We start from the raw sequence: 24,422 nt of genomic DNA, 5'->3' as shown, positions 1-24,422 counted from the left end.
ACTTTAAAGGTGACAAATTTCCTCTTTCTCTTTCAGGCTAAAATTATTCCTACCGAAATCGGAATTGATTACTTCATTTGGTAAATTAAGCTTAGTGTCTTTAAACTATTGCCTTTGCTGTACGTGTTCGGATACTTTTATGCGCATATCACTGTGGCTGAATTAAAAGGTTTCCAAATGCTAATTTTATTGGCATATATTGGTCATTTTGGCAGCTTTGTACCTGAGTAAAATACTCCAGTTGAACTCTACCACCTTTTGCGTCCTGTTGAGATTTGCCAACGATAAGAGATAATTTGCTCTGCAGATCCTTCAGATCCGGCAATGTGTAAATCTTGTCACCATAGGCAGGGTCTTTAATCTGAAGGACTAGCGTTGAACTTTCTTCATGTTGAATCTATATTAAATGATACGTAAATGTAAATGATACAATGTGCCAAAAACTACGATTACGTTGACATAGATTGATGGTGGCGGAAAGTTTATTCTTTAACGAGGATAAGTGATATAAAAATACCTCTTCTTTTGTGATGCGTTTCGATATATTTTCAGCACAGTTACCACAAAAATATTGTGTCAAAGAATACACTTTATTCAATTGATTCGTATCAGGTTTAACAGCCCATATAACAAGGTCAATTGTTTACAAGTAATGATTAGGTTAGTAAAACGTCAAGATAGTGGGTATTCATATTGGTAATTCTGAATAAAGGTAACAATGATAATAAATGAAGTCCTCCACTTACAAAACAGAATTATACATTTGAACCTGCCTATTGTATTTTTAAATTGTGTGTTTCATTAAGTACCTGATCCGTGTTGTTTAGTTTTCCGATGGAATACACTCCACGTCGGTTGATCATTTCAGCTTGTTGCAATGGAGAGCTGTCCATAGCTTCCTTAACTTGCTTCAAAGTGGAAAGATTCTTCTTGGTATCTTGCTGTTTGAGTATAAAATTTTTATAATCTTCTGAATGGCATAATAATTATATCATTTACGATTTACAAAAAAAAAAAAAAACAGTTTGATTGGACCTTTCGTAGAATCAATACAATCAAATCAATATACACTATAATTGTGCAGGCCAGAAAGACTCAGTGATCTCAGTGTTTGACCAAACTGAACGGTACTCCGTGTTCCTACGATATTCCAGAATGCAACATGTACATTGTACATTGTACAGTATGTGGTACGGTTCTGGTTTACCCGTGTATTAGGTACAATTCTGGTTTACCCTGCGCAACCTGTGTTTTAGGGTTAGGGTTAGGATTACGGATACGGTTAGGGTTAGGATTAGGATTAGGGTTAGGGTTTTATTTGTGACCATCCATCACAACCGCTCGTAAAGTCGACAAATCGTATTCTGAGTAACAGTATAAAATGTGCATAAAGATTGTATTCAGATGTACACCGAGTTGGTGTTACATGTTTCTCATTTTGCTAGTGCCAGTCAAACACCTTTTTAAACCAATCATTAATCCTATTGTTGAATAGGATAAGTAGCTTCTACCTATGTATAGAATTCGTAAATAGCTCTGGTATTTGTTTGCTTTGGCTAAATCCTGTTCAGGTGGTGTGTTAACCAACAATTAACAATGAGAAGACATTCCTGAACCTCGTTGACTTGGGGATGATTTGAAGTGACCGCCAATTACGACCATTTGATTTTATTACCAGCAATGTGGAAAAAGAGACATAATGTAGCACCAAAATAAGGTACCCTTTTGCTGAAGGAGCAAAGTTCAACAAACAATAACTTCGCTTCTGGATATCGTTTGAAGGCAAATAATATATCATTTCAAAGCTTATGATATTTATTTTCTGAACACGAAATAAAACAAAATTGACCGGGCCGACTTTACGAGTGTTTCGCGGTGGACGGTCACATTTGTGCATTCAATGTATAACAATCTAATTCTGTAATGAGCATTTCGAGCAGATAACTTGACCTTCCTTTGAAACAAATAAAACGCGTGTCAATAGTTAGGAGGTAAACATGCAAAAAACTATGAGCAAAGTAAACAGCAAATTAAACTCGCTGAAATACTTAAACTTACCCATTGAGCCAGCAGGTGTTGATCCTTCCGGTTAGCTTCAGAAATCTTTCTGATAACCTCAAGAAAGTTGTTCAGACTCTGGTCTTTATGAAGGTCCCAAATATATGGGGCGTGTCCTCTCACTGCGTGGTGAAACTTCAGAACAGTTTCAAACTCAGGGCTGGTATCCTCAGCGCATAGGTCTACAAATACCTCTAGTTCAAAAATGTCTAGAAAAGAAAGTTTCAGGATGAACAAACAATTAGGCCTACATTTTTAAAAATGTATAGAAAACTGTAAATTGCACTCATTGACAAATGAAACCAATAATTTATAGTGCTTTCTTGTGGCGTTTTGTCTTTTAAACGTACGCTTAATCGACACGCCGAGACAATTCTGATTTTTACCCTTTAATTCCCGTAGTTAAAATGACACTGTTTAAAGAGGAAAAGTTTAAGATTTAAATATTTTCCTTAAACCAGGTACTGACATAAAATTACTTAAACATTTCTTTGGTTTAAAAACGAGGATGGGCAGATTGTTAAAAAACGTCTATTCCGTCGAGTATATAATTTAGCGGATTGGTTTGAAGTTTAATCCGTAGTAAATAGTTGCCAAGTTGAAAGCTTTTGTTGGCTTTTGAAAGCTTTGAAAGCTTTTGGAGCCTTATATTAGAAGGGTGCGTACATTAGGCAATGCAGAGTTAACATAGTTACGGAAGTTTAAAATTATTTTTAAATCATTTTTCTTTAATCGACAAGATGCAATTTATATTCATCAAATAATTGAAGATCCAGTTTACCTCCTATTTCTTGACGAATCCACGTTGTGAGTTCCAAAGAATCTTCTTCACACAATTCTTCCAACCCATCCAAGAGTTTCTCACTTTGAATTTTGTCAAGTATTTGTGCATATTCAATAATGTCTTCATCAATTGACACAAGTGTTTCGTTTCCTACACCGCCAGAACTCTAATGACGAGGAATAAGTTAAATAGAAAGATTTATATGAAAAAGTCATCTTACAAAAACAAGCAGAGATGTTCGTGGATACATGTATGGGTATTAAGTCCACAGAAATATTTCTTCTTCTTCTTAAAATGTTGGCATTTATACAGCCCCTTTCACGTGTTTCAAAGCGCTTAACATTTATTTCGCTGTCGTTAGAACATGTCAGCTGCCATACAATGCCCAGGGCATACGCATACCTTTGGGCGGCGCTCAATGGACAATATTCCTAACAGCTCCCCCCCCATTTCACACCTGGGTAGAGAGAGGCAAGTGAGGTAAAGTACCTTGCCTAAGTGCACAACATGATGGAATCACCGGGGCTCGAACTCGCAACCCTCCGATTGCGAGGTAGAGCCTGTACCGCTGCGCCACCGTGCCTTACTTCTTCTTCTTTTAATATTAATTGTTCTGTTTGCTTGGGACTACCCAAATATTGTTACAAGGGAATAGGGTGTTGACTGAGAAGGAAATACGACTGTTAGTTTTGGCTCAAACATAAACTATAAAGTTATTTTGTATTAATCTCATTACCAGATTACGCAGTCGGTCAAGCAAATAGAAATCTCCAGTGAGTTTGAAAGTCTCCTTCAGACCCAGAATCTTCTTCGCTGTTTCCGATATGTTTGTAAGCGAAAAATATCGCATGATTTGCTGGCTTCTTTCTTCTACGAGGTTTTCTTGATTTATAACGTATAACTTGAAGAGCTGAAAAAATAGGTTAAATAGGCAGAGATGCCACCCAGTTTAACTCAACACCTAAAACTGGTGATAAAAACCTGAAAAATCACATGAAAATAAACAAAAACACGGAAATTTGAACTCTCAAAAAGCCTGAATTAAGGCTTAAACTTGAAATACCTGTATAGGGAATTCAACACTTTTGTCTGATATCACCATTCATGACAGAATCATTATGATCAGCGGAACATTCTAGTCGGCCAAAATGGTATTATTTTACTTTTAAGGGGGTACTACACCCCTGGCCAATTTTGTGCCTATTTTTGCATTTTTCTCAAAAATGATAGCGCATTGGTGACAAGTAAAATATGCATATTATAGGGGCAAGGACTACAACTACTGCACTGGAAATTTTATTTCAATACAGACAACAGTTGTGGGGTTACAGTCACAAATGAGGGAAAACCAATATTTGATCAATAAATCAATAACTACTTGCCTTGAGTTGCTGAAATTTCAGTGCAGTATTTGTAGTCCTTGCCCCTATAATATACATATCTTACTTGTCACCAATGCACTACAATTTTTGAGAAAAATGCAAAAATAGGCACAAAATTGGCCAGGGGTGTAGTACCCCCTTAAAGTGATTAGGATTAGTCATTAGTTTGATAACATCACATTTACCTGTGCTATATCGGCTCTACACTTATCATCTGAATCTCCTCTAGTGTGACCTAGATAGTATTCAAGTTTCTTGAGGCTAACATTTCCGTTTACAATGCCTTCACCAAGCTGGCGCAAATCCATATGAACAGGTTTCCAAATCAATGTAGCCAAATCTGTCAATGAGAGTGTTTCTTTCTTGTGCTCACCCCTCACTGTTTCTACTCGCTTTTGCAAATGATGGCGATACAATGACGTTAGGAAGACGATGAAAAGTGGTTGCAGCATATCTTGAACTTCTTTTGGATGTTGGAAGTAGGTGCATTGTACCTTTGTCGCATCTTGGCTGTTGTAGGTTTCCAACATGGCAGGTTCGCATACATCTTTCAGTGTGATTTCCCTCAATAGGGTTTCAAGCTTCTGTTCAACTTCTGTCACTGAAACTTTAAACATATGCAATTGGCTAAAGATTTAATGACTATATCGCCGGTTGGTTACGGTGTTTTATCATATTCTATCATTATTTCTAAAAATAATTGCATTTATTCTTACCTACATACCATAATGATTTTGCCCTCCACTTATTAAACTTATCGTTCCTACGTACTCTTATTTTCTCGATATAACATTCTTTAACCAAAAGTTATGTGTTGGTTACCAGTCTCAAATTTAAACAAGCAAATGAAATCATGGAAGTAAAAAAGAAGCTAGATGAAATTATTGAAGTAAACTTAAGAAAACTACTGTTACCAGGAGAGAAAAATTGTAAGAAAAAAATTAATAATTAAAATAAGTAATGTTTGCACTACCTTTACGAGCAGCGAAAAAGGAGCAGGATGCAATGTAATGTAATTGATGAGCTATTATGGCTCAGATGATTATGTTAATTTTTAACATATGCTATTTGCTATTACGATATGAAAAGGCATTCGACACTATGGGCGAATTTCTCGACGGGTGGCTTAGCAATTGGCTTGTCTAGCCTCAAGGCTTAAGAGGTCGTAAGACCAGGCTTAACTGAAAACGTATTTCCCGAAGCACGGCTACCATAGCCTCGAGGCTTCGTTAGCCCGTGGGCCAGGCTTGTAGGATTAGCCGCAGGCTTTAGTAAAATTTGCATTTCTCGAAATCAGTCTTCTGTAGCCGTAGTCTTCGCAAGCCTGTTAGACCAGGCTTACAGCGGCTTTTCTTGGCCCTGCCTCAGAGCAGGTCTTAGGTCGTAAGCCTTGGTCTATTTTCAATTTACAAATTATTTAAATTGTAACGCAAAGTGTATCTTTCATATTTTGACGGTCTTTCAATTAACATGAGTAAGCAGTCGCGTAACTAGGGGTGGAGCGGGGAGCTCTTGGTAAATTAGGCTTATACTTCTGAGAGTTATAAAACCTCATATTTGGTCATTTTAACCTTAAAAACTCAATTTTTAAGGTTAAATAAATTACATTTATCCCACTTTTGTACCATTGGCCTATATGTCACCAGCTTTAATAGCTTAAATATGGCATTTGTACCCGGGGGGTCACTGCCATTGTGGCCTGTACACCATCCGCGATAATCAACTTTTGAAAAGCACCCTAAACAAGGATTTAACCCTTGGCTAAAACGACACCCTAAACAAGGATTTCATTCCTAACATCAAATTTCATACCATAAATTTCATTTCCGCGTATTTAGAAATTGCAATTTTGCTACACTTTATTTCCAATTTTTCATGTTTTTGACACCCTAAACGCGATACGCGCGTATCGTGCCTACCCACGAAAAACGACCCTTTTACGCGTTTTCATTATCGCGGATGGTGTACAGGCCACAATGGGAGTGACCCCCAGGCATTTGTACCATTTTTTTCAATCCCACCTCCCCCCCCCCCCACGCCAATGTTCCGGGGACACTTTCCAAGCAGATCCCATAACTCCTCAGACCCACTCCACCCCTTACAAACCCAAACAGCATGAACGATGCCTGCCCCTCATTTATTATGTTTGCCCCCGCTTTCCCCCACCCCACCCCCAAATGAATGATGATTTTTTTAACAACGAATATAATTTTAAAGAAAATCTTTCATCATCATCATGATCATCATGATCATCATCATCATAATCATCATCATCATCATCATCATCATCATCATCATCATCATCATCATCATCATCATCATCATCATCATCATCATGAAGACCTATATGATACCACCTGTCCCTATCCAAGCCTTAATAGTTTGATACTCGTACTTTTCATAAGTAGGCCTATTCAATATTATTTTGGAGTGCCTATATTATACCAGGTTGGACATCAATTTAATACAATAGAAGAACGACAAAATTGGTAAAGATATAGTAAATATTTGACACGAATTAATAATGCATGCAGTATTAAAACTGAATTTACGGATAAGATGCATATAATATTGCTATATCTTCTACTTAAATAATTACAAATATTGTACCAACAGTAACTTCATGTGAGATCTGAGAAGACTACTGATATCAGCAGTAGATAGCACGTTGATTGCTTTCCTTTTAGGGTAATCACAGATTCCTTTCCATTAGGCTTAACAGTTTTACCCTTTTTGTTTTTTTTAATAAAAACCACGAGTATAAAGCATATTCGTAGGCCTATCATTCATACAAGTTGGACTCATAAAAGGTCAAGTGGAAATAAAATAATACATAAAAGACACAAAAACAGACACAATATTCTTGCATCAAGTTGTGTACGGTATAAGCCCAAGCACAAGACCGTGGGTCCAGGCTAGTCTTTGCGCCGGGAACATTGCGATAATGAGACGGCAACCTTGTTAGTACGGTAAACCGTGAGGACCACAGCTTATGTACATCTATACCTCCAACAGCCTATGCAATTAAGTCGCTGGTTGAAAGGGACGAGGTTGTCATGCGTTAAGCCTGCCAGGCCACTAAGACTAGGTTGAATTTGCGTTGAAGAAATCCGGCTAGAGTTAAGACTCGGGCTTCGAGAGCGGGCTAGGCTTAGTAGCCTCAAGGCCACCTTAAGACTACGGCTTAATAAGACTCCTGTCGGGAAACTCGCCCTTAAAGGCTATAATTGCAAGAGTATTATGTATTATTGCTTCAAATCAGGATGACCAGTCTGAACTTGAGAACAAATAAATATTATTTTATTACCTAACTAAAACTATACTCTCCCGACGAAATGTGTTTTCCGCACCCTCTATAACCGCAGAAAATGTTAAATTGTAATTATACTACAAATGGAAAACGTATCAAACCTAATATAACTGTCACTAAAATATAAAGCCTTTAATCAATAATAGTCATAGTTGCAGGAACTTGGAACCCTCATTTATTACAAAAATAAAGAAAGAAAAAACTTTGAGAAAAGTGGCGGCGCTGTTTAATGAGGCTCATTATGACGTCAATACCCTGTTGCTATCAAAAAGTTGTCATGATCGACTTGCACTTATCCCGACTGCACTGCTGGTCATCATCAACATTGTTTGATGCAAACGCTATTTGGGTTCGGTTGTTATTATTATCTTGGTTTTGTTTTTTCGGCCGTCCAGATTTCGGGCGATGGTCCATTGAGCCATGAATCTCCTTTTGTTCTCAAATTATATCGAACAGATCCCTCGTCAATATTCAATAATCTTGCAATTTCACGGTTACATTTTCCTTCACTATGATATGCTTCTATCATTCCCTTCTGGTGATCGGTAATTTTTGGCATTTTGAGCCTGATCTGATTTTAAAACTGAACAATTGTGGAAGTCGAAATTAAAGGCTTAATGTACGATTTCCTTCAAATTTTAAATTTGTCATTATATACTCAAAATGCTGAAATAATACTAGTAATAATGATCGGGAATGGTTTCTGTCCATTTTGAGCTGAAATAACGAGGTAACGTGAAAGAAACACTGCTTGTTATTTTGGCCGTTTAACACGCAGTTCTATGGGCGGACATAAAGTCATAATTTCTTGAATTATGACTTTATGTCGAACTTTGCTCTGTTTACCTACAAACACAACAAATTTGGCTGATTCCATTTAGGTGCAAGTTGTGACATGTGTAAACATTACAAATATGCAAAAAATCAGGTTTGAAAAAAATTAACCAAATTCATATTATAAGATCGTACATTATGACTTTAAACTATAATGCGCTGCTAGGAAATCCCTGCAGTGAGGCTGCATGATATTAACTGAATGGAATTTTTAACAATTAATAATCCGTTGTAATCGGGGGATAGCTTTATTCCTCTAGTATCACAATTCATAACCTTGATCATTTGTTATGCATCACATGTTTTAAAAAAGAGTTCAAATACCCCGGGTGTCATCTGTTGTTATGGTGGTCGTCAAGGACTGACGTCATAATTAGCTAATTAAGCACAGCGCCGCCACTTTTCCTATGGGGATTGTGTACAGGTTTTTCATGAGATCATAAGAAAGTTTGTTTCGTTATTTTTTCCAGCGTTTTGATGTTGAAAAGTTGATTAAAACTGATTAAAGGTATTATAGATGATATTGAAGTAAATAAATAGGTTTCAAGTTAGTATTATTTTCTAAAAATTCAATAATTGTTACTGCGGACAAACATTTCATCGGAAGAGTATGTCCATCAATTTGTGAGCGATCCGCCTTTAAAATATCCTGCGTCCGCCCTCTTATATAATGCACCCCTGGTGACCTCTACATTCTTAAAACGATCTACTCATTTCACAGATTTTAAATGCTCTTTTAAATAGAAACCTATTACATTGATTGAGAAGGTAAACTATTCAGATTGTGACATAACAGATTTCTCTTTTAAATGACTCATCAAAATGACATGTCGAGGTCATTCACCGAGGTCATTCATCAAACTTAAATGAATTCAACATAATAGAGGTTGTGAGCATGTTACAAACACTACCATAGTCAGTCTCCCTTGGGTACACGGATAATCTCTAGAATGAATAGATTCTTGTTACTCACGTTTGAGTAGTTTATCTTCTCAGAGGGGGAGATAACAGAATCTTGTTAAAATTAAACTGGTAATCTTGTCAAATAATGAGTTAAAATAAAACGAAAACTATTCATATTTATAAAAATTGTTGGTTCAAAGTGATAATATACCTAATCAAAATGAACACTATATCTCATCAAAACGAATAATTACGCGATTAAAAATAAATGAGTTGGGATTCTATTTAACAATGAATAGTACAAAATTAGAGTGTACCATAGTTCTAAGCCCTAATACTAATCTCATAATCTTAATCCTAACTTCAGGCAGTCCGGTCCAACTGCCTGGTCAGGAAACATTTCCTGATCAGGTAGCATGTTGCCTGCGTTGGCAAGATGGTACCCCCCCATGAAATAGACCGTTAATAAATAGACCGTTATTTCTTGATTTCGAGTAAAGAAATATGTATACTATAATTATAATATTATCAATATGTGTGGAATCAGTGGTATTTTCATTAAAATAAATGTAATTTGCATAATTAAACCAAATTTCCGAAAAAAAAATATTTTTAAGGCCCGGGGAAAATTTGTCAATAGATGTAGCTCATGTGTGTAAAAGTGAAAATTTTCCCGATCGTTTTTAATATCACCATGAACAATCAGGGCTTCGCGATGAGCTTCGTCTGTCAATTTCCGGAAGTTACCAAATTCTATGTTGCATTCCCTGCGCAGGCAACATGCTGTCTGGCCCGGCAGGCAATCGGACCGGACTGTTTGGAGACACTTGTTAAAAAACGAAAATGGTGGTCTTAATGTGATGATGGTGATTTTCACGTGTAAATCGCAAATATCACAAAATTAGCTTACTGTGTTCTAGGAACCTGCAGACGTTGACCATATTCTCGTTGATTTGTTTTTCATTATCATAAGCCTTCACCTCAAGTAGACGTCTTGCGAGTAATCCCTTCATTTTGTCAGTCATCCCTGGGTTGACTATATCAAACAAAATGAGGAAAGTGTTTTCGTACTTCAAGATGCTCTTCATAGACTCCATATCTATGGCACCGGTGGAACAGTCTGTACATGTGTCCTTGAAGAGTTGAAAAGCAGATGTAAGGCCATGATTAACGTCTTCGTCTAGATGCAGGTTTGACGAGGATGCGATCCCTATCCAAAACAATCCAAAACATCAATGGTACTTAACTTTACACGGCCCCAAAGATATTATAAGGTTATAGGATGTTGACACTTGTACCACATGTATTCGCCGTAGACATGATGATGTAACAGTGTTAATTACAATAGCAAGTTAAACAATTTTTGAATATGTATCGCCCGCACTTCAAGCAGGTAGCACTCAAAACCTGTGTATATCTGCAATTATAGATTGAATACAATACAGTTCTTTTCAAAGATAATAATTTTACAGTTGAGATCCATGTCTTTAGCCCTGTTCTTTGACATCTATGGCTCAATGAAGAGGTACCGCGTGAACGTACTAGTGTAGTGCGACATATTCAAACATTGCTTTAACCTATTGCTACGGTAGTTACTCCTGTTACATCATCACGTCTACGGCGAATAGCAGTAAGTCATCAAGTTTAAGTTCTAGGAAATTAAACTCAAATAACAAGAAAAGTACAAATAATATGTTTTTATCTTATTAAATGTAAATAAATTGAGGAGTACAAGTCAGATTAAATGTATCAGATAAACAATTTATAAAAAGAGATAAAAAGTAATTATTGCAAACATTACGTGGTATTTGGAATAAGATTGCAAATAGACGTGTCTCCAATATGTCCACTATCGTCAGCGTTTTTGGACTGCAAAACAGTTTCTGCTTCAGGACCATGGAAAGTTGGCTTTGAAAGCTCAGCAATTCTTTAGATACCTCCTGTAAGATTTGTTTAAAATGTATTATGATTCGAAAATATTGAAGGGATATATAGAACGTAGTTCCACGTTTTGAGCGCGTTTGATTGTGAAGTGCATACTACATTCTACTGGGCTGTAGAATGTCATATTGTTTAATGCGCGCCATGCACGCAAGTTTCTACATGAGAGAGAGGTCAACTCAAAAGCGGAGGTGTTAAACCTAGCTCGGCTGAGAGTAGACCGTCGACTGGCTGACGCATTTTGTAAATAATAATAATAATAATAATAATAATAATAATAATAATAATAATAATAATAATAATAATAATAATAATAATAATAATAATAATAATAATAATAATAATAATAATAATAATAATAATAATAATAATAATAATAATAATAATAATAATAAGCCGCATTTATTATTGTGCCTTTAACCCAAACAGATTTTCAACATGCTCAAGGCACATTAAGTCTTAAAACAACAAATGTCAAATAGAAATACTGGAGCGACCGATTGCCCCAACCTATTTGATCGTATATATAGTAGTGCATTTGTTATGTGTGTGAGACGAACTGTCGCGGTAGATTGCAATTATGCTTTTGTTGAATGCAATTGAGAAGTCCGCCATATTTACGGTATGATACGTCATTATGCACAGCATCTATAGGCTACTTACATAGCATAGTATGCTTTCAATAGCTGTCCGTGATATCTCGTATAGTGTCTGGTGTATTTCATCTTCATCTTGGAAAGCAGGTGGTGTCATTGTCATCTCACAGTATAATAACACTCTCTCCGCATTTGTTAGCTAGTATGGAAATAAATATATAAAGAGTTAAATATATATTTTTTTTTTTTTTTTTTTTTTTTATGTATTTATTTAGTTAGTTAGTTAGTTAGTTAGTTAGTTAGTTAGTTAGTTAGTTAGTTAGTTAGTTAGTTAGTTAGTTAGTTAGTTAGTTAGTTAGTTAAAGGAAGGTGACCTTATATAGCATTCATGCAAAAAGATCATGTAAATGTTCATTGTAAACGCGACTAATTCTTCATGGAATTACTGACTTTTAATATTGCGTAAAACTGGTGCAAGTCTACAGTGTTTTATTTATGATAATCATCATGATCATGTAATAAATAGATATCAAATGAAAGATCCTATTTTTCTCATTAACATACTGAAATTAGGAGTTCCAAGTCGGTGTATTTCCAAAGAAATCATCAAAAAACTGCTGAATTAGTAAAAAATGTGGAATACCACATTTGAGACTAATTCGACGGTTTCTTCGGAAATATACATATTTGAAACGTCTATTTTCTATTGAAAGTTTTTCACAAAATGACCCCTAATAACCCCTTCGTGACCTTTGACCCCTATCTGAGTAAAACTTATATTAAAGGGTTAAAAGCACATCTGGATTTCTTCATAAAAGTGTTACACAAGCTCAGCATTTTATGGCATAGCATAATTCCTGATAATAAAAGTTTCCAACTCGCCAAGGTCCTGACCATCTAAAAGAACATGGTGATATGTAAGGATAAGGTTACCTGCCCAAATCCTAGTATAAACATTTAGTAATTGTTGGTATTTAGTTCCTGCAAAAACCTGCCAGTTGACCAGGCCAACGCTTATGGACCTTTAAGCTAGGGTAGGTGCTTATTGCGCAAAAGTTTTAGTCAGCCCATATCAAAATATAATAGGTATCGGGATAGTCTCTGATACTAATACCGGAATAGTACCTGCTACCTAGTGGGATATTAGTATCGGTATAGTATCCGGATATGTTTCACATGCAAATTTTTTGTCCATATATGGACATATAGTATCGGGATAGTATCCGATACTGTTACTGGGAGACACTGATAAATAGTATCGGAATAGTGCCCGATACTAGTATCGGGATAGTACCTGATACTAGTATCGGGATAGTATCTGATACTATTTGTTTCGCATGTAAATTGTTTTGCCCAAATATGGTCATAGAGATATGTCCAGAGATTTACATGGTATATGGACAAGGTCACTGGAAAATTTCAAATGATTATAGTTGTACATACATTAAATGTGAAATGTGTAGCAATTGATTATATTGTACATACATGCAGCATTGAAATTTGTGGCAAAAAGCAATTGAAAATGTACATTATGAATGCTACATTGCATGCTAAAAACATATAATATACACATTCACATTTATGGCATGCATTAGCTGATGCATTGAGCACCATGTTGTCTTGGGTGCAGAATTCAACATACTCAGTGGTTTGATATAGCCTACATTGCACGATGTTCTTAAGCTTATATACTAAATTTAGATAAAATAAAAAGTTCTGTTCAAAAACTGTCACCCAATACAATCATACCTGTATTGTGAAGCCCAGAAATAGAACACACTGTACAATTCTTTGTACAACAGTATATATTATCCTTTGAATCAGAGGAACTCATTCCTTGACTGTATAGCAATTTGGCTCCAAACCGATATGGCAGTTATTCTAATTAGTCATGTGACATGGATTGGCGCCAGCTGAAAGCGGGTACTATTCCGATACTATAGTATCAGATACTAGTATCGGGATAGTATCGGAATAGTACCACTATACCGATACTAGTATCCAACTAGTATCTGCTAGCAGATACTTTCGGATAGCTCCAGAATACCTACCGGATACTATCCCGTATAGTAGCCGGAACTATACCGATACCTTTTCTTTTTGCTATGGGAGGCTCTCATTCACGCGTGGATGGGAAATAGTGTTCACTTTATGTTTGATACGGTATCTAGACTAATATATTCTAAGGCCAATAGTGGTAATTTTGGTATCTAAATATATGTTTATGGACATGAGAAAGTCATTTAGACAGTTTATAAAATCCAAAATCGCTTCGTTATGTTCCAAAATTCGAAATGGCGGCCAAAATGGTGTATTTTAGGCAAACTTATTTAAACGGCTTTTTCAGGCCGATTGTAGTGATTTGCGTGTCTAGGTATATATTTATGGACCTGAACAAGTCATTTACATAGTTTATCAAAATCCAAAATGGCTGCCTTATACCCAGCAATCTAAAATGGCCGCCAAAATGGCGAATATTATTCTACCTTATTTGAACAGCATTCTCGGGGCGATGGTACTGATTTAGGTGTAGATATATGTTTGTGGACATGACAAAGTCATGTATATGCATATTATTCGATTCCAGGATGTTCCACAATTATAGTGTTACCTTTTCCAAGCGCTCGCGGAAGAACTTCAGTGTGTTTTTCTCCCAGTCTATCATGCAAAGCTTTGGAAATATATGTCCCACGGAGAGCAACGCTGACATTATCTGTATAAAAAAATACGATGAAGGGTGTTGCTTTTTTTCTGACATATTTATTTAACGGGTCACATGTTGAAAATACCCTATGCATAATTTTTGAATTATTATACAATTAATTGTTGGGTTTGAGCCAAGAGAGGCTTTTTTGCCCCCACAAAACGTTAAGAAAAAAATTAAGAATAGAAAGGTAGAATATGAGAAGAAAAAAGAAGAAAACGAAACATGTGAAAAATGGGCAAAAAGGGAAGGACCAAGCAATTATTTTAGGGCCAAGTTAAATACGTTTTCTTTTACAACTAGATGTTAGAGATGCAAAAAGTGTGCCCGTATTGGGCGTGTGTTTTGGACACCCGTACACCTTTTTGTTTGAAGCAATAATAATAAAAAATGGTGTCATTCTTAATCTTAGGTGGGAACATCAGCCACCAACGCATCCTGCGTATATGGATGCATAAGTGGTCATATTGGTCGTGTATGTCCAACGTCAAGTTGCACTAGGTATGTTGTTAACGCCAGCAAACGGATTTTTAAATCATTTAGAAATTTTGGCGCACTAAAGGCAGATTTTTGATTTTTTGTTTTAAAAAGATGCAAACTAAAGACCTTGCACCAGTTGCAGTTTTCGCATATATGAACATATTGTACGATTTTTGAGACAGGATAAATCGAAAAATATGCAATGAAAATGTAAACTTGTTGCATTATCGTTTAAAGCACATACGTTTTCAAACAAAAACAAATATACACCAGTATGTAAATCTTTTTGCGATATTAAACAAAATGTGTCTCTACTTTATGAAAAGCCAAACTGAAATATAAAAAAAACATTCTTGCTACGAGCTGTTTTTTTGTTTTTGTTTTTTTGTATGTTGTCACAAAACCTTTTGGTCAAAAAGTGTATTTTTATGATTTTTTGTTTAAATCATATGATTTCCCGAATATATAGTTTTATATACTTTAAAATTAAAGACATAATGTGTGATTTGCTCCACACCAACGCCCTCAATATTTTTCAAATTTCCACTTTTTGCACCATTGTAATGGCCATTGGTGTACATAAATGCCCTGTGAAAGGCTAAGCCTGAAGTACTTAAATTACAGTAAAATTTAACATTTATAATAAAACCGGACCTCCCCGGTTTTATTCTGAGTTCACTGAGCGAGTGCTGAATAAACACATCGCGTGCGTGTGTACATTCAATTTTCCTGGTACATTGAATCATGACGTACCGTATACACTGTATGCATTATCGCTATTCGTATTACGTCTTGTTAGTACATCACATCAGCTGTGCTCAGTGACGCGTGAACAGATTTTGATGATTTGTACACATCTTAAAGACAAAACGTCATGGTTCTTGAATCTACAAAAAAGTTTTGATTTTAACATTTTAAGTTACGTTCCCTAATCCACGTGGCCTATTTTTATTGAGACACCCTGTATTGTAAGCGCTGTCCGTCTTGACGTAGAATCTGTGTGCATATCAAAATTCGTCTTACGTCTTGTTTGTTCGTCCTAGCTGTGTAAAACTACGCCAATATTCATGAAAATAATACATTCAGCGAGCTGACACACGCATTGTAGGTGCGGGAATTTAATAGCAATTTTCTTCGTTTTACCTCATTTGTTTGGCTGGAAATGAAAATGGGACAATGTGATCAGTAGCTATCAATGAAAACTAACATTTAAATAGGAATCTATTCTTTATGCAAATCACACATTATTGCTTTAAAGTTCAGAAATAATGAAGTCAGAAAAGGTCCATGTCTCCGCCATTTTACTCTCCCGTTAAAAAAGCTTACAATTGTACTTGCATATGATCCACTGCTAGAACCAAACTGCTTCCGGAAAACAAGGATGCGACAGCTTTTCAACCTGCCTTCCAATCTATATACCTAAATCGATAAATTTCAGCCCATTATATCAATTTCGCCAAATACCATTTTTGCCCCTAAGATAATCAGAGACGACATGATATCTTTATGAAAATACATACACCCTGGAGATCCTTAGGTGCTCTATAAGACACGTCTGCATTCCCAGCTTTTTGTGTCGAAATCTTTTGCAACCAGCAGCTCACGACATTGACTGCATCCGTGAATTGGCCCGTGTTATACGACAAATGCTCAGTGTCAGTATTTTCTAGGCAAGTGGTGGTAGCATTTGCAAACAAAATACATCCTTGGAGAAATATGTCATAGTGGTCATATTCCATTCTGTCTTTCATCACTTTGAGAAACCCGATGTAGGGTAGAAGGTCGGATTCATCCGCACTGAAGCATAAAAGAATTCACACATTAGTAGCCTATGTGAACCAGTTAGAGCATTTCATTTTTAAAACTGCATTTATACCAATCAAATGTATCATCCAGTCCCACTGTGGCCCAAAGAAGTATGATTGAGTTAAGACCAGCAACTCACTTATAATAATACCTTTACTTTCATAGAATGTTCCGGCTTAATTACAATACACTCCGTGCGCCAGTGACCACCCTCTATTGTTATGCGTAGCTGTGCTAAAAGTCGATCGATACAGTCATGTTGAAATCAACATAATTCAGAAATACACCGTTTTGCTTTAAAAAAAAATCCTGGTGTTAAAATTAGGCATGAAATTGTGTCTTTTCGTGTAAGATTTTTGATTTTTATAGGCCTAAACTTAGCCCGTAAGTTTTGGAATTAACTTTTTAGCGTTTCAAACAAATGTGGTTCGCTAAAGAAAGATTTTTCTCATATCTGTATTAAATGCACATCGTGTGGGTCTATATATTTTAGTTTTGTCAGAATATCAGTTTTGATTTCACCTTTTTTCACATGCAACTCAGTACTTCATTTCTAATATAACAGCAGAAATAATCGATATTTCTATTGTGGGTTTCAAGATCATCCATCCATGGGTATATTTGCGAGTTGATTTAGACAAAATTGGCAGCTGGAATTGAAAAATGGTGCAATCAAATCCGAAATTCTGACAAAACTGTGATATATAGCCCTATATGATGTGCTTTAGAAAGTTGAGAGATATCTATCATCAGCGAATTATGTTACTTTGACAAGAAAAAACGTTGCCCCAAAAAAGCTAATGGCACAAGTTGAAGCCCGTAAAAATCGAAAATCTTACACTAGAAGCATAAATTTCATACCTAAGTTTAACACCAGAGTTTGAAAAAAAAAAGCATTATATTTTTTTTTTCTGACATTTACTGAAAAAATGAAAATTTTAGCTTTTCATTGGGCCGAGAAAATTTATTTTACAGTGAAAAGGTGTAACTTTAAATTTTGCTCCTTTCAACGACAAATTTGATCGTTTGTATTGCCTCATTAAATGAATAAGTGAGCCTCGAATAACAACAGCCATCGATCATGTCGATCACCAGCGTTCGGAGTGAATGCATACGAGAACAAAGTAACGAAAAATGATACTGATGTAGTATCTCACAGACTCTTACCCTTGTACTTGTCTTGTCAACATTCCGATGGCTTCTTTCAATCTCTGGAAGCAAAAAACATTAGTTTTAAAGTCACAAAATGGAGCGACACCTAATTAACATGCATATCATTGTAATGTAATTTAATTTGATCATCTCAAACCATTTCATTCCTCTCAATTAACCACAATAACAAAATCAGTCGGAACTATTATTAGAGACTTTGCGGAATGAAGTTACTGGAACTTTAACGGCAACTTCAAAAATATCGATTCGATTTCTTGCTCAAATTCACTTCAACGCGAACGTCAGATTGGTTTCTGTACCAACAGCGTCTTGTTGTTTAAACTGGGGGAAGTGTATCAATGGGTGATCAAAAGAAGGGTATGTAAAAGCGACTGCAACAAATTTCTCTCTTTTGTTTGCTGAAGTGGTTTGTTGGTAACACTTATTACAATAAGCGCCTAGTTTGATATAAAATTGGATCGATTGAGCCCAAATTTATTGGTCAAGCTATGAGTTTTAAAATATTGGACGAGACGTAGTCGAGTCCAATATTTTAAAACTCATAGCGAGACCAATAAATATTGGGCGTAAAGCATCCAATTTTATCATTATTATGTGTTGGATCCAATATTATCACAACTTGGATCCATCAAAACATAATAATGAATAAACATGGATTACATCTCTAGGCGATGACCAATGCAATGGGAATTAGGCCTATGTTGTGAGCTATACGCTAATATTATAATTCTAAACATGTTTCAATTTAATATTCTTGTGATATGCCTGTATTATTGTCCCGGATTATTATAATAAAAGCTCAATTATTATTCCATTAAACGTTAGCTTTGTCAATTTTATATTTCCATCAGGACACAAGCCCATTTTATCTGTTTGCTCTCCCTAGCCCCCCCCCACCACCACCACCACCTCTCCATATCATCCCCTCCTCCATCTATTCATCTATCCCACTCCCCAGTGGCGTTGCCAGGAGTTTTCTTTTAGGAGGGCAAGGACTCCTCTTTGCATTCTGATCGAATTAAATATATCTCCCCGAATGATCCTCATTTTGTTCTTTAAAAACTCCCAGAATTTTGAATTTCAACCAACATATTTCTGGATGCTCCTTTTCTGACATTCTTATTTTTGTAACAAATAGGCCTCCTCTTTTAATAATGAATAATTTGGTTGACATACAATACCCATAGGCCTATATGCCCCAATGTATAACTTTATATGCTTGATGAGTGTGTTTAATTAAAGAGTGTCAGCGTATAGCGTGGCACATGTTAGACCAGCTTTCTGCTGAATTGGGGTACATAATGTAGGCCTAAATGAATAAAATAAATAATTAAACAAAATACCTGAACAGTACAAGCATATTTGGTTATATCTGATATAGAGGTGTAATTATAAGACATGCAACGTTGTAAAAAAATGTTCACAGTAGCTGCAATTCGCAGAAGTTCAGTACACTGCTGGGTCCCGTAAAATCAGGCCATTTTACGGGAACTTAATCCCCTTGGCGTTGAAGTCGAAGCCAAAACTTGGTTCCGCAAGCTGATTTGGTGTACGTCATGAGCACACACAAAAGCATATACCAAGTGTGACGTTTGGAACAAAAAATATTTTGATCTAATTCAATCAGTAATTTTCAGCAACATGTGGCATGTTTTTTACCCAAACCAAATTAGATTTCCAATAATTGGTCTATTAACTAGATAATACATATGTGGTAATTATGTAGTCTTTGAGGAAATATCCAAACTATTGTTCTTAATTATGACGTATTTTTATCATAATTTACGGCACACTATAGATTCTCGCGTTAACTTTGACTTCAAGCGGCTTTAATGGCAGAGTGGTTTTGAATACATAATCCTCTATATTCCTCTAGACGTTAAAGTTTGTGGTTTCTAACTTCATTTCGCAAGGTCTCTATTATCTTGGGATTCACAGATGAGATAACACAGTGTGGTTATTGCATTGCATCATATGAAAAAATTCTGCTGCTAAAATTTATGTGAATGTAAAAGAATGAGTTGTTAATTGAAATATATAGAATTGAACTTTCTAATTTATTAGTGCTGTGAACATGGTGAATGCGAGAAGAAAACTTTTCTTGGCAGATTTATGTAAATGTCACATGTTGGTATGTACGCTCTATGTTTTCTTAAAGATGAGCACTTGCGAACCAAAGTATTTGTTGTGTAGCCAATGCTACTAATTCTGCCACTGAAGATTATTTTGGATTATGCCAAAAGTGCTGATCTTTCCCAATAATGGGGTTTTGTGTTGATTTTGATATGCTGAAGTCTGGTTTATGAAAGGGTACGTCAATATCAGTAAAACAGGAACACCATTTTACCTGTGCAAGGAATTTGTACGCAAAGGGTATATATGTGTGTGTTCAAGTCAACAGCGGACTTGATTTATCTGTCAAGATTTGCATGATTTATTTTGTACACGCATTGTCCATGCATGCAGTACTAACCGTTTTGTTAACTTATACAAACAGTGTAATTTGCTGTACACTGAAGTGAGCTTGTGCGAATGGTCCTTTTGGCTATTGGGTCTTTGGGACCCGTAAAATATTGAAATAAACATTCATATTGTTTAGTCCTCAAAACAGCAAGTTTTATTTTGGGGTGGACGCGTCCAATTGTTTTTGCGTGTTATTACACTATGATACTTCCCTGGTAGGTCACATTATATGAATGTATACAATACGATATAAATGAAGGCCAAAATTACTTCAGTACTGATATATAAGTGAGCATTGAATGCCCGGTTAGATGTTTATTGCATTCATCAGATGCCAACTACTAACCAAAAATACTAATCATACTCGAGATCACACCCGCGCGTGCTCTTTGTTTATATTCACAATAAGTAAATATGATTCGAAAATACTGTAGTGTCCTTTTTAGCCTACAAACCTCTATCTGAGTTTGATTCTCCACATCCATACTTCTGATAGATTCTGCCAAGCCATGACAGAGTAGCGCTACGCTTGCATGCTTGTATATGCGTTCTGTCTTCAAGACATACAGGAAATCACACGGTGTACGAGTGAACATCCAGATCACACTTCGTATTAGCATTGCATCGGCTTCCAGTAGAGATGTGAGTTGTTCAAAGATGGTCATGATGCTTATACATTTGTCATCACCTTGGCTGAAATATCGAAGCATACTTACAGCGATTTCAAAATTATGTATAGCTGCACAATTTTAAAATCGTAACTTTCCATAAAAAAATGTTGGAATGAACATTTTAATCAATATAAGATAAATAAAGATGTGCAATGGCGTACTGACCGGGCAGCATATAAGGGCAATTTTCTTTGGCCAATTGCAGAACAAAATTAGCGTATGTTAATAATTGTTGGTACATTTTAGCAATGAAATCGATTGCAAATTTACACGCACTTCGCTTGTAAATGCAAAAAAGCTGCCCAAATTTGGCAGCCTCTTTAGACATTTTTTCAAAGATCAATCTACGATTAGCATAAGTCGTTTTGGCGTTATCACATGCTGGATCGTAGGACTATATTAAACGTGCATAATTATTGCCTTTAAGAATAACCACTATTTACGAACTAAACATCTATATTGTTTAAGGTTAAGAACTACATGTGTTATACATTAAAGTTATCGAGTATAATTATCTTAATATCAAGCACGCATGTGTTTATTAATTAGTGTATGAGCGTTTATGTGTTTCTTTGAGCGTTAAAACTGTTTAATGTAGTGTTAACCTCCCATACCTTAGTCCCATATTGTGTAAGCAAAGTGTTACATGTAAACAAAGTATTTAAATAAGCGTTAAAACTTAAACATTTGGATTTTTACAGTGTAATGCGTGGCTTCTCGCATGTTGTTTGTTGACATCATTACATTTTGCACTTATGCAAAATATCGAGTATCATTATCTTAATATCAAATACGCATGTGTTTATTAATTAGTGTATGGGCGTTTATGTGTTTCTTTGAGCGTTAAAACTGTTTAATGTAGTGTAAACCTCCCATACCTTAGTCCTATAATTGTGTAAGCAAAGTGTTACATGTAAACAAAGTATTTAAATAAGGGTTAAAACTTAAACATTTGGATTTTTACAGTGTAATGTGTGGTTTCTCACATGTTGCTTGTTGACATAATTACATTTTACACTTATGCAATCTGCCATTGACATAACTTACCGTGTTTCTATCCTTTCTCTTTCCAAGGTTGGAACGCCCCACCATGATTCTACACTTGAAGACCTCTCAGATACTTGAATAGGTCGATACGGTTCAGTAATTTCACTTAAAAAGTGAAAGAGTGGCAGAATCAGCAGCCAATCATAGGTATTCGACGGTATGAACTGTATCAGTTCAGCAAAAGAATTACCGGCATTTCTAGAAAACCAAAGTATTTATTACAAGGCGTTATTACTATCAAAATTACCACAATTATTATTGCGCTAAACAAAAAATATTATTATCGTCTCCCAAACCATTTGCTACTATTGCTATGTGAAGATGAACATGATAAGATGAAAATATACCACAAAGAAAAAACAATGTCGATAATAGCGCTGGAAATGTTTGAATTTCTTCACAATACAAAAGATAAGCAATGATGATAATAATAACACTAATAATAATTATAATAATAATAATTTGGTCAACGTTACATCAAGGTTATTCTTGCTTTAAATGCCTGCCCTGCGAGGTTATTATATATTGCAACTCCATTAGTTGTAAGGCCTCACTATAGAAGTCTCCAGCCTCAGGCCTGCCGGGCTTCCGGCCTTGATGTTTTTTAGCCCTGACAGGGTAGGGGCCCAGTATCAGGAGCCGGAGACTTCCAAAGTGAGGATTTGCAACTAGTGGAGTTCCAATTAAAGAACAAAGGGATTTGTTTTTAGCCGCTGTCGTTAATCTATCGTCTCATATAACACGGGCGACATCATTATTTTAAGTAAAACAACGAGGCGGACCCGAGTTGTTTCATGCCAAAAATAATGATGTCGCCCGTGACAGCGGCTAAAACAATACCTTTATCATGTTTGTTCTCATCCTTAAATAAAAACTAATAATCATAAACAGACCTATACCAAATTTTAATCAAATCAAATCCGACATTTTACAAGGTATTACCTAGTATAGTCCCGTTGTTGCTATGCAACTTCGAGTGGTTCAAATAGCGAGTATCGAGTCGACTCGCACTCGCACTCGCTGAATCGTGTTATACCGTGTCATATCACACGGCTAAAGAACCAATAAGATTGCAGGAGCTTTCTCAAGTGTTTGCGAATATATAATAGCCCCACGGAGCAAGAAATCAACATGTATGCGTAAGCTTAAGGGATGAGCCTATAGGAATAACGACCAAACAATGAAATTATTGTTTATGCCTTAATATTGTAGTCTTTCAAACCTTTCACAACTTCAGCTGTGTAACTTACAAAAATTCCCGCTAAAAAGTGGTTCTTTTAATTTTAGAAAATACATTAATAATCGCATTGGACTTTTCGTACTGATCGTACTATAGTGAACACCAGCCTATAATGTTCTAATCACACTATAGACTGGGATTACATGTGACGTCATTGCCAGGCAATTGTTCTCTATTGTTCCTTGCCCGGAAATATGCCCACGCAGTCAGGGACCGTGCTTTTAAAACGCCCGCCAGATCACAATAAGGCCATTGAACTGTGTAGTGGCCATACGTACTCGATGAAGTATAACGGTAGCACGTTCCCTTACCGACTCAATATTAATGTGTGGAAAGGGTCAGGGACGGTATTCTGATCATTCTAATCCTTTCTTTTGAGGTCAATAGATAAAAGAAAGGCCTTGAACACAGGTGCGGAGTTGTAGATAATATTTAATCATCAAAGCTGCTGGCATAAGAAATTTCGAGGAGGCAGCGCTTATCATTTCTTGTAATCACAATCTAATGTGGTACTCACTACATGTAGAAGGCCGGGCGGGTCTGCAAATTAGTGCATGTAGCTAGTAAAAATATAGCTTCATGTTCAGTTTAATCAATTAAAATACTATGGCTGGATATCAAAAAAATCGCGAGGCATTCTTTCTTGTTATGGACGACAAGTATTAATTTTTATATTATTATGACAAAATTCAGTCCCTTCTCAATTGAATAGGCTCCGAGATTAGACTTTCCTTTCCAAAAATAAATTATATGGCCTAGAGGACATGATATAGGCCTAATCTAAACCCATATTCGGTATCCAGAAACCTTCACAGTCCGAGCGGCGCTTGCACTCGCATCGCATTAAACTAGACAAAGTTCGCTAAACTGAGGCCTGCTTCAATTGCCAACCTTTATCGACGGGCGAGTTTGAGGTTTCATAGTCATCTATTACCTGTACCATTTTTCACCCCGATGTGGCAGTGATGTCAACGCGTTGTGAACAGCTGTTTCGCTCGCGCATCTATGCGGTGTCTTTAAGCGTGTGCGT

The 24,422-nt window shown here is 36.0% G+C and overlaps 1 protein-coding gene across 1 annotated transcript in view; it reads right to left on the bottom strand.

Annotated features, from left to right (window-relative positions):
* LOC140144312 (E3 ubiquitin-protein ligase rnf213-alpha-like) overlaps positions 1-11,848 on the bottom strand; it is a 30,259-nt gene extending 18,411 nt beyond the window's left edge. The window contains exons 1-9 of the mRNA XM_072166138.1: positions 11,834-11,848; positions 11,073-11,211; positions 10,182-10,481; positions 4,410-4,831; positions 3,579-3,752; positions 2,840-3,008; positions 2,059-2,267; positions 810-941; positions 224-397 (exon numbers count right to left, since the gene is read on the bottom strand). Coding sequence (XP_072022239.1) covers positions 224-397; positions 810-941; positions 2,059-2,267; positions 2,840-3,008; positions 3,579-3,752; positions 4,410-4,831; positions 10,182-10,481; positions 11,073-11,211; positions 11,834-11,848 — 1,734 coding nt within the window. The remainder of the gene's footprint in view (positions 1-223; positions 398-809; positions 942-2,058; positions 2,268-2,839; positions 3,009-3,578; positions 3,753-4,409; positions 4,832-10,181; positions 10,482-11,072; positions 11,212-11,833) is intronic.
* Between the last annotated feature and the right edge of the window lie 12,574 nt (positions 11,849-24,422).

This window comes from Amphiura filiformis, unplaced genomic scaffold (assembly GCF_039555335.1).
Source record: "Amphiura filiformis unplaced genomic scaffold, Afil_fr2py scaffold_49, whole genome shotgun sequence".
NCBI classification, from domain to species: Eukaryota; Metazoa; Echinodermata; class Ophiuroidea; order Amphilepidida; family Amphiuridae; genus Amphiura; species Amphiura filiformis.
The sequence above is the reverse complement of the archived record's forward strand: the minus strand, read 5'-3'. Positions and strand labels throughout refer to the sequence as shown.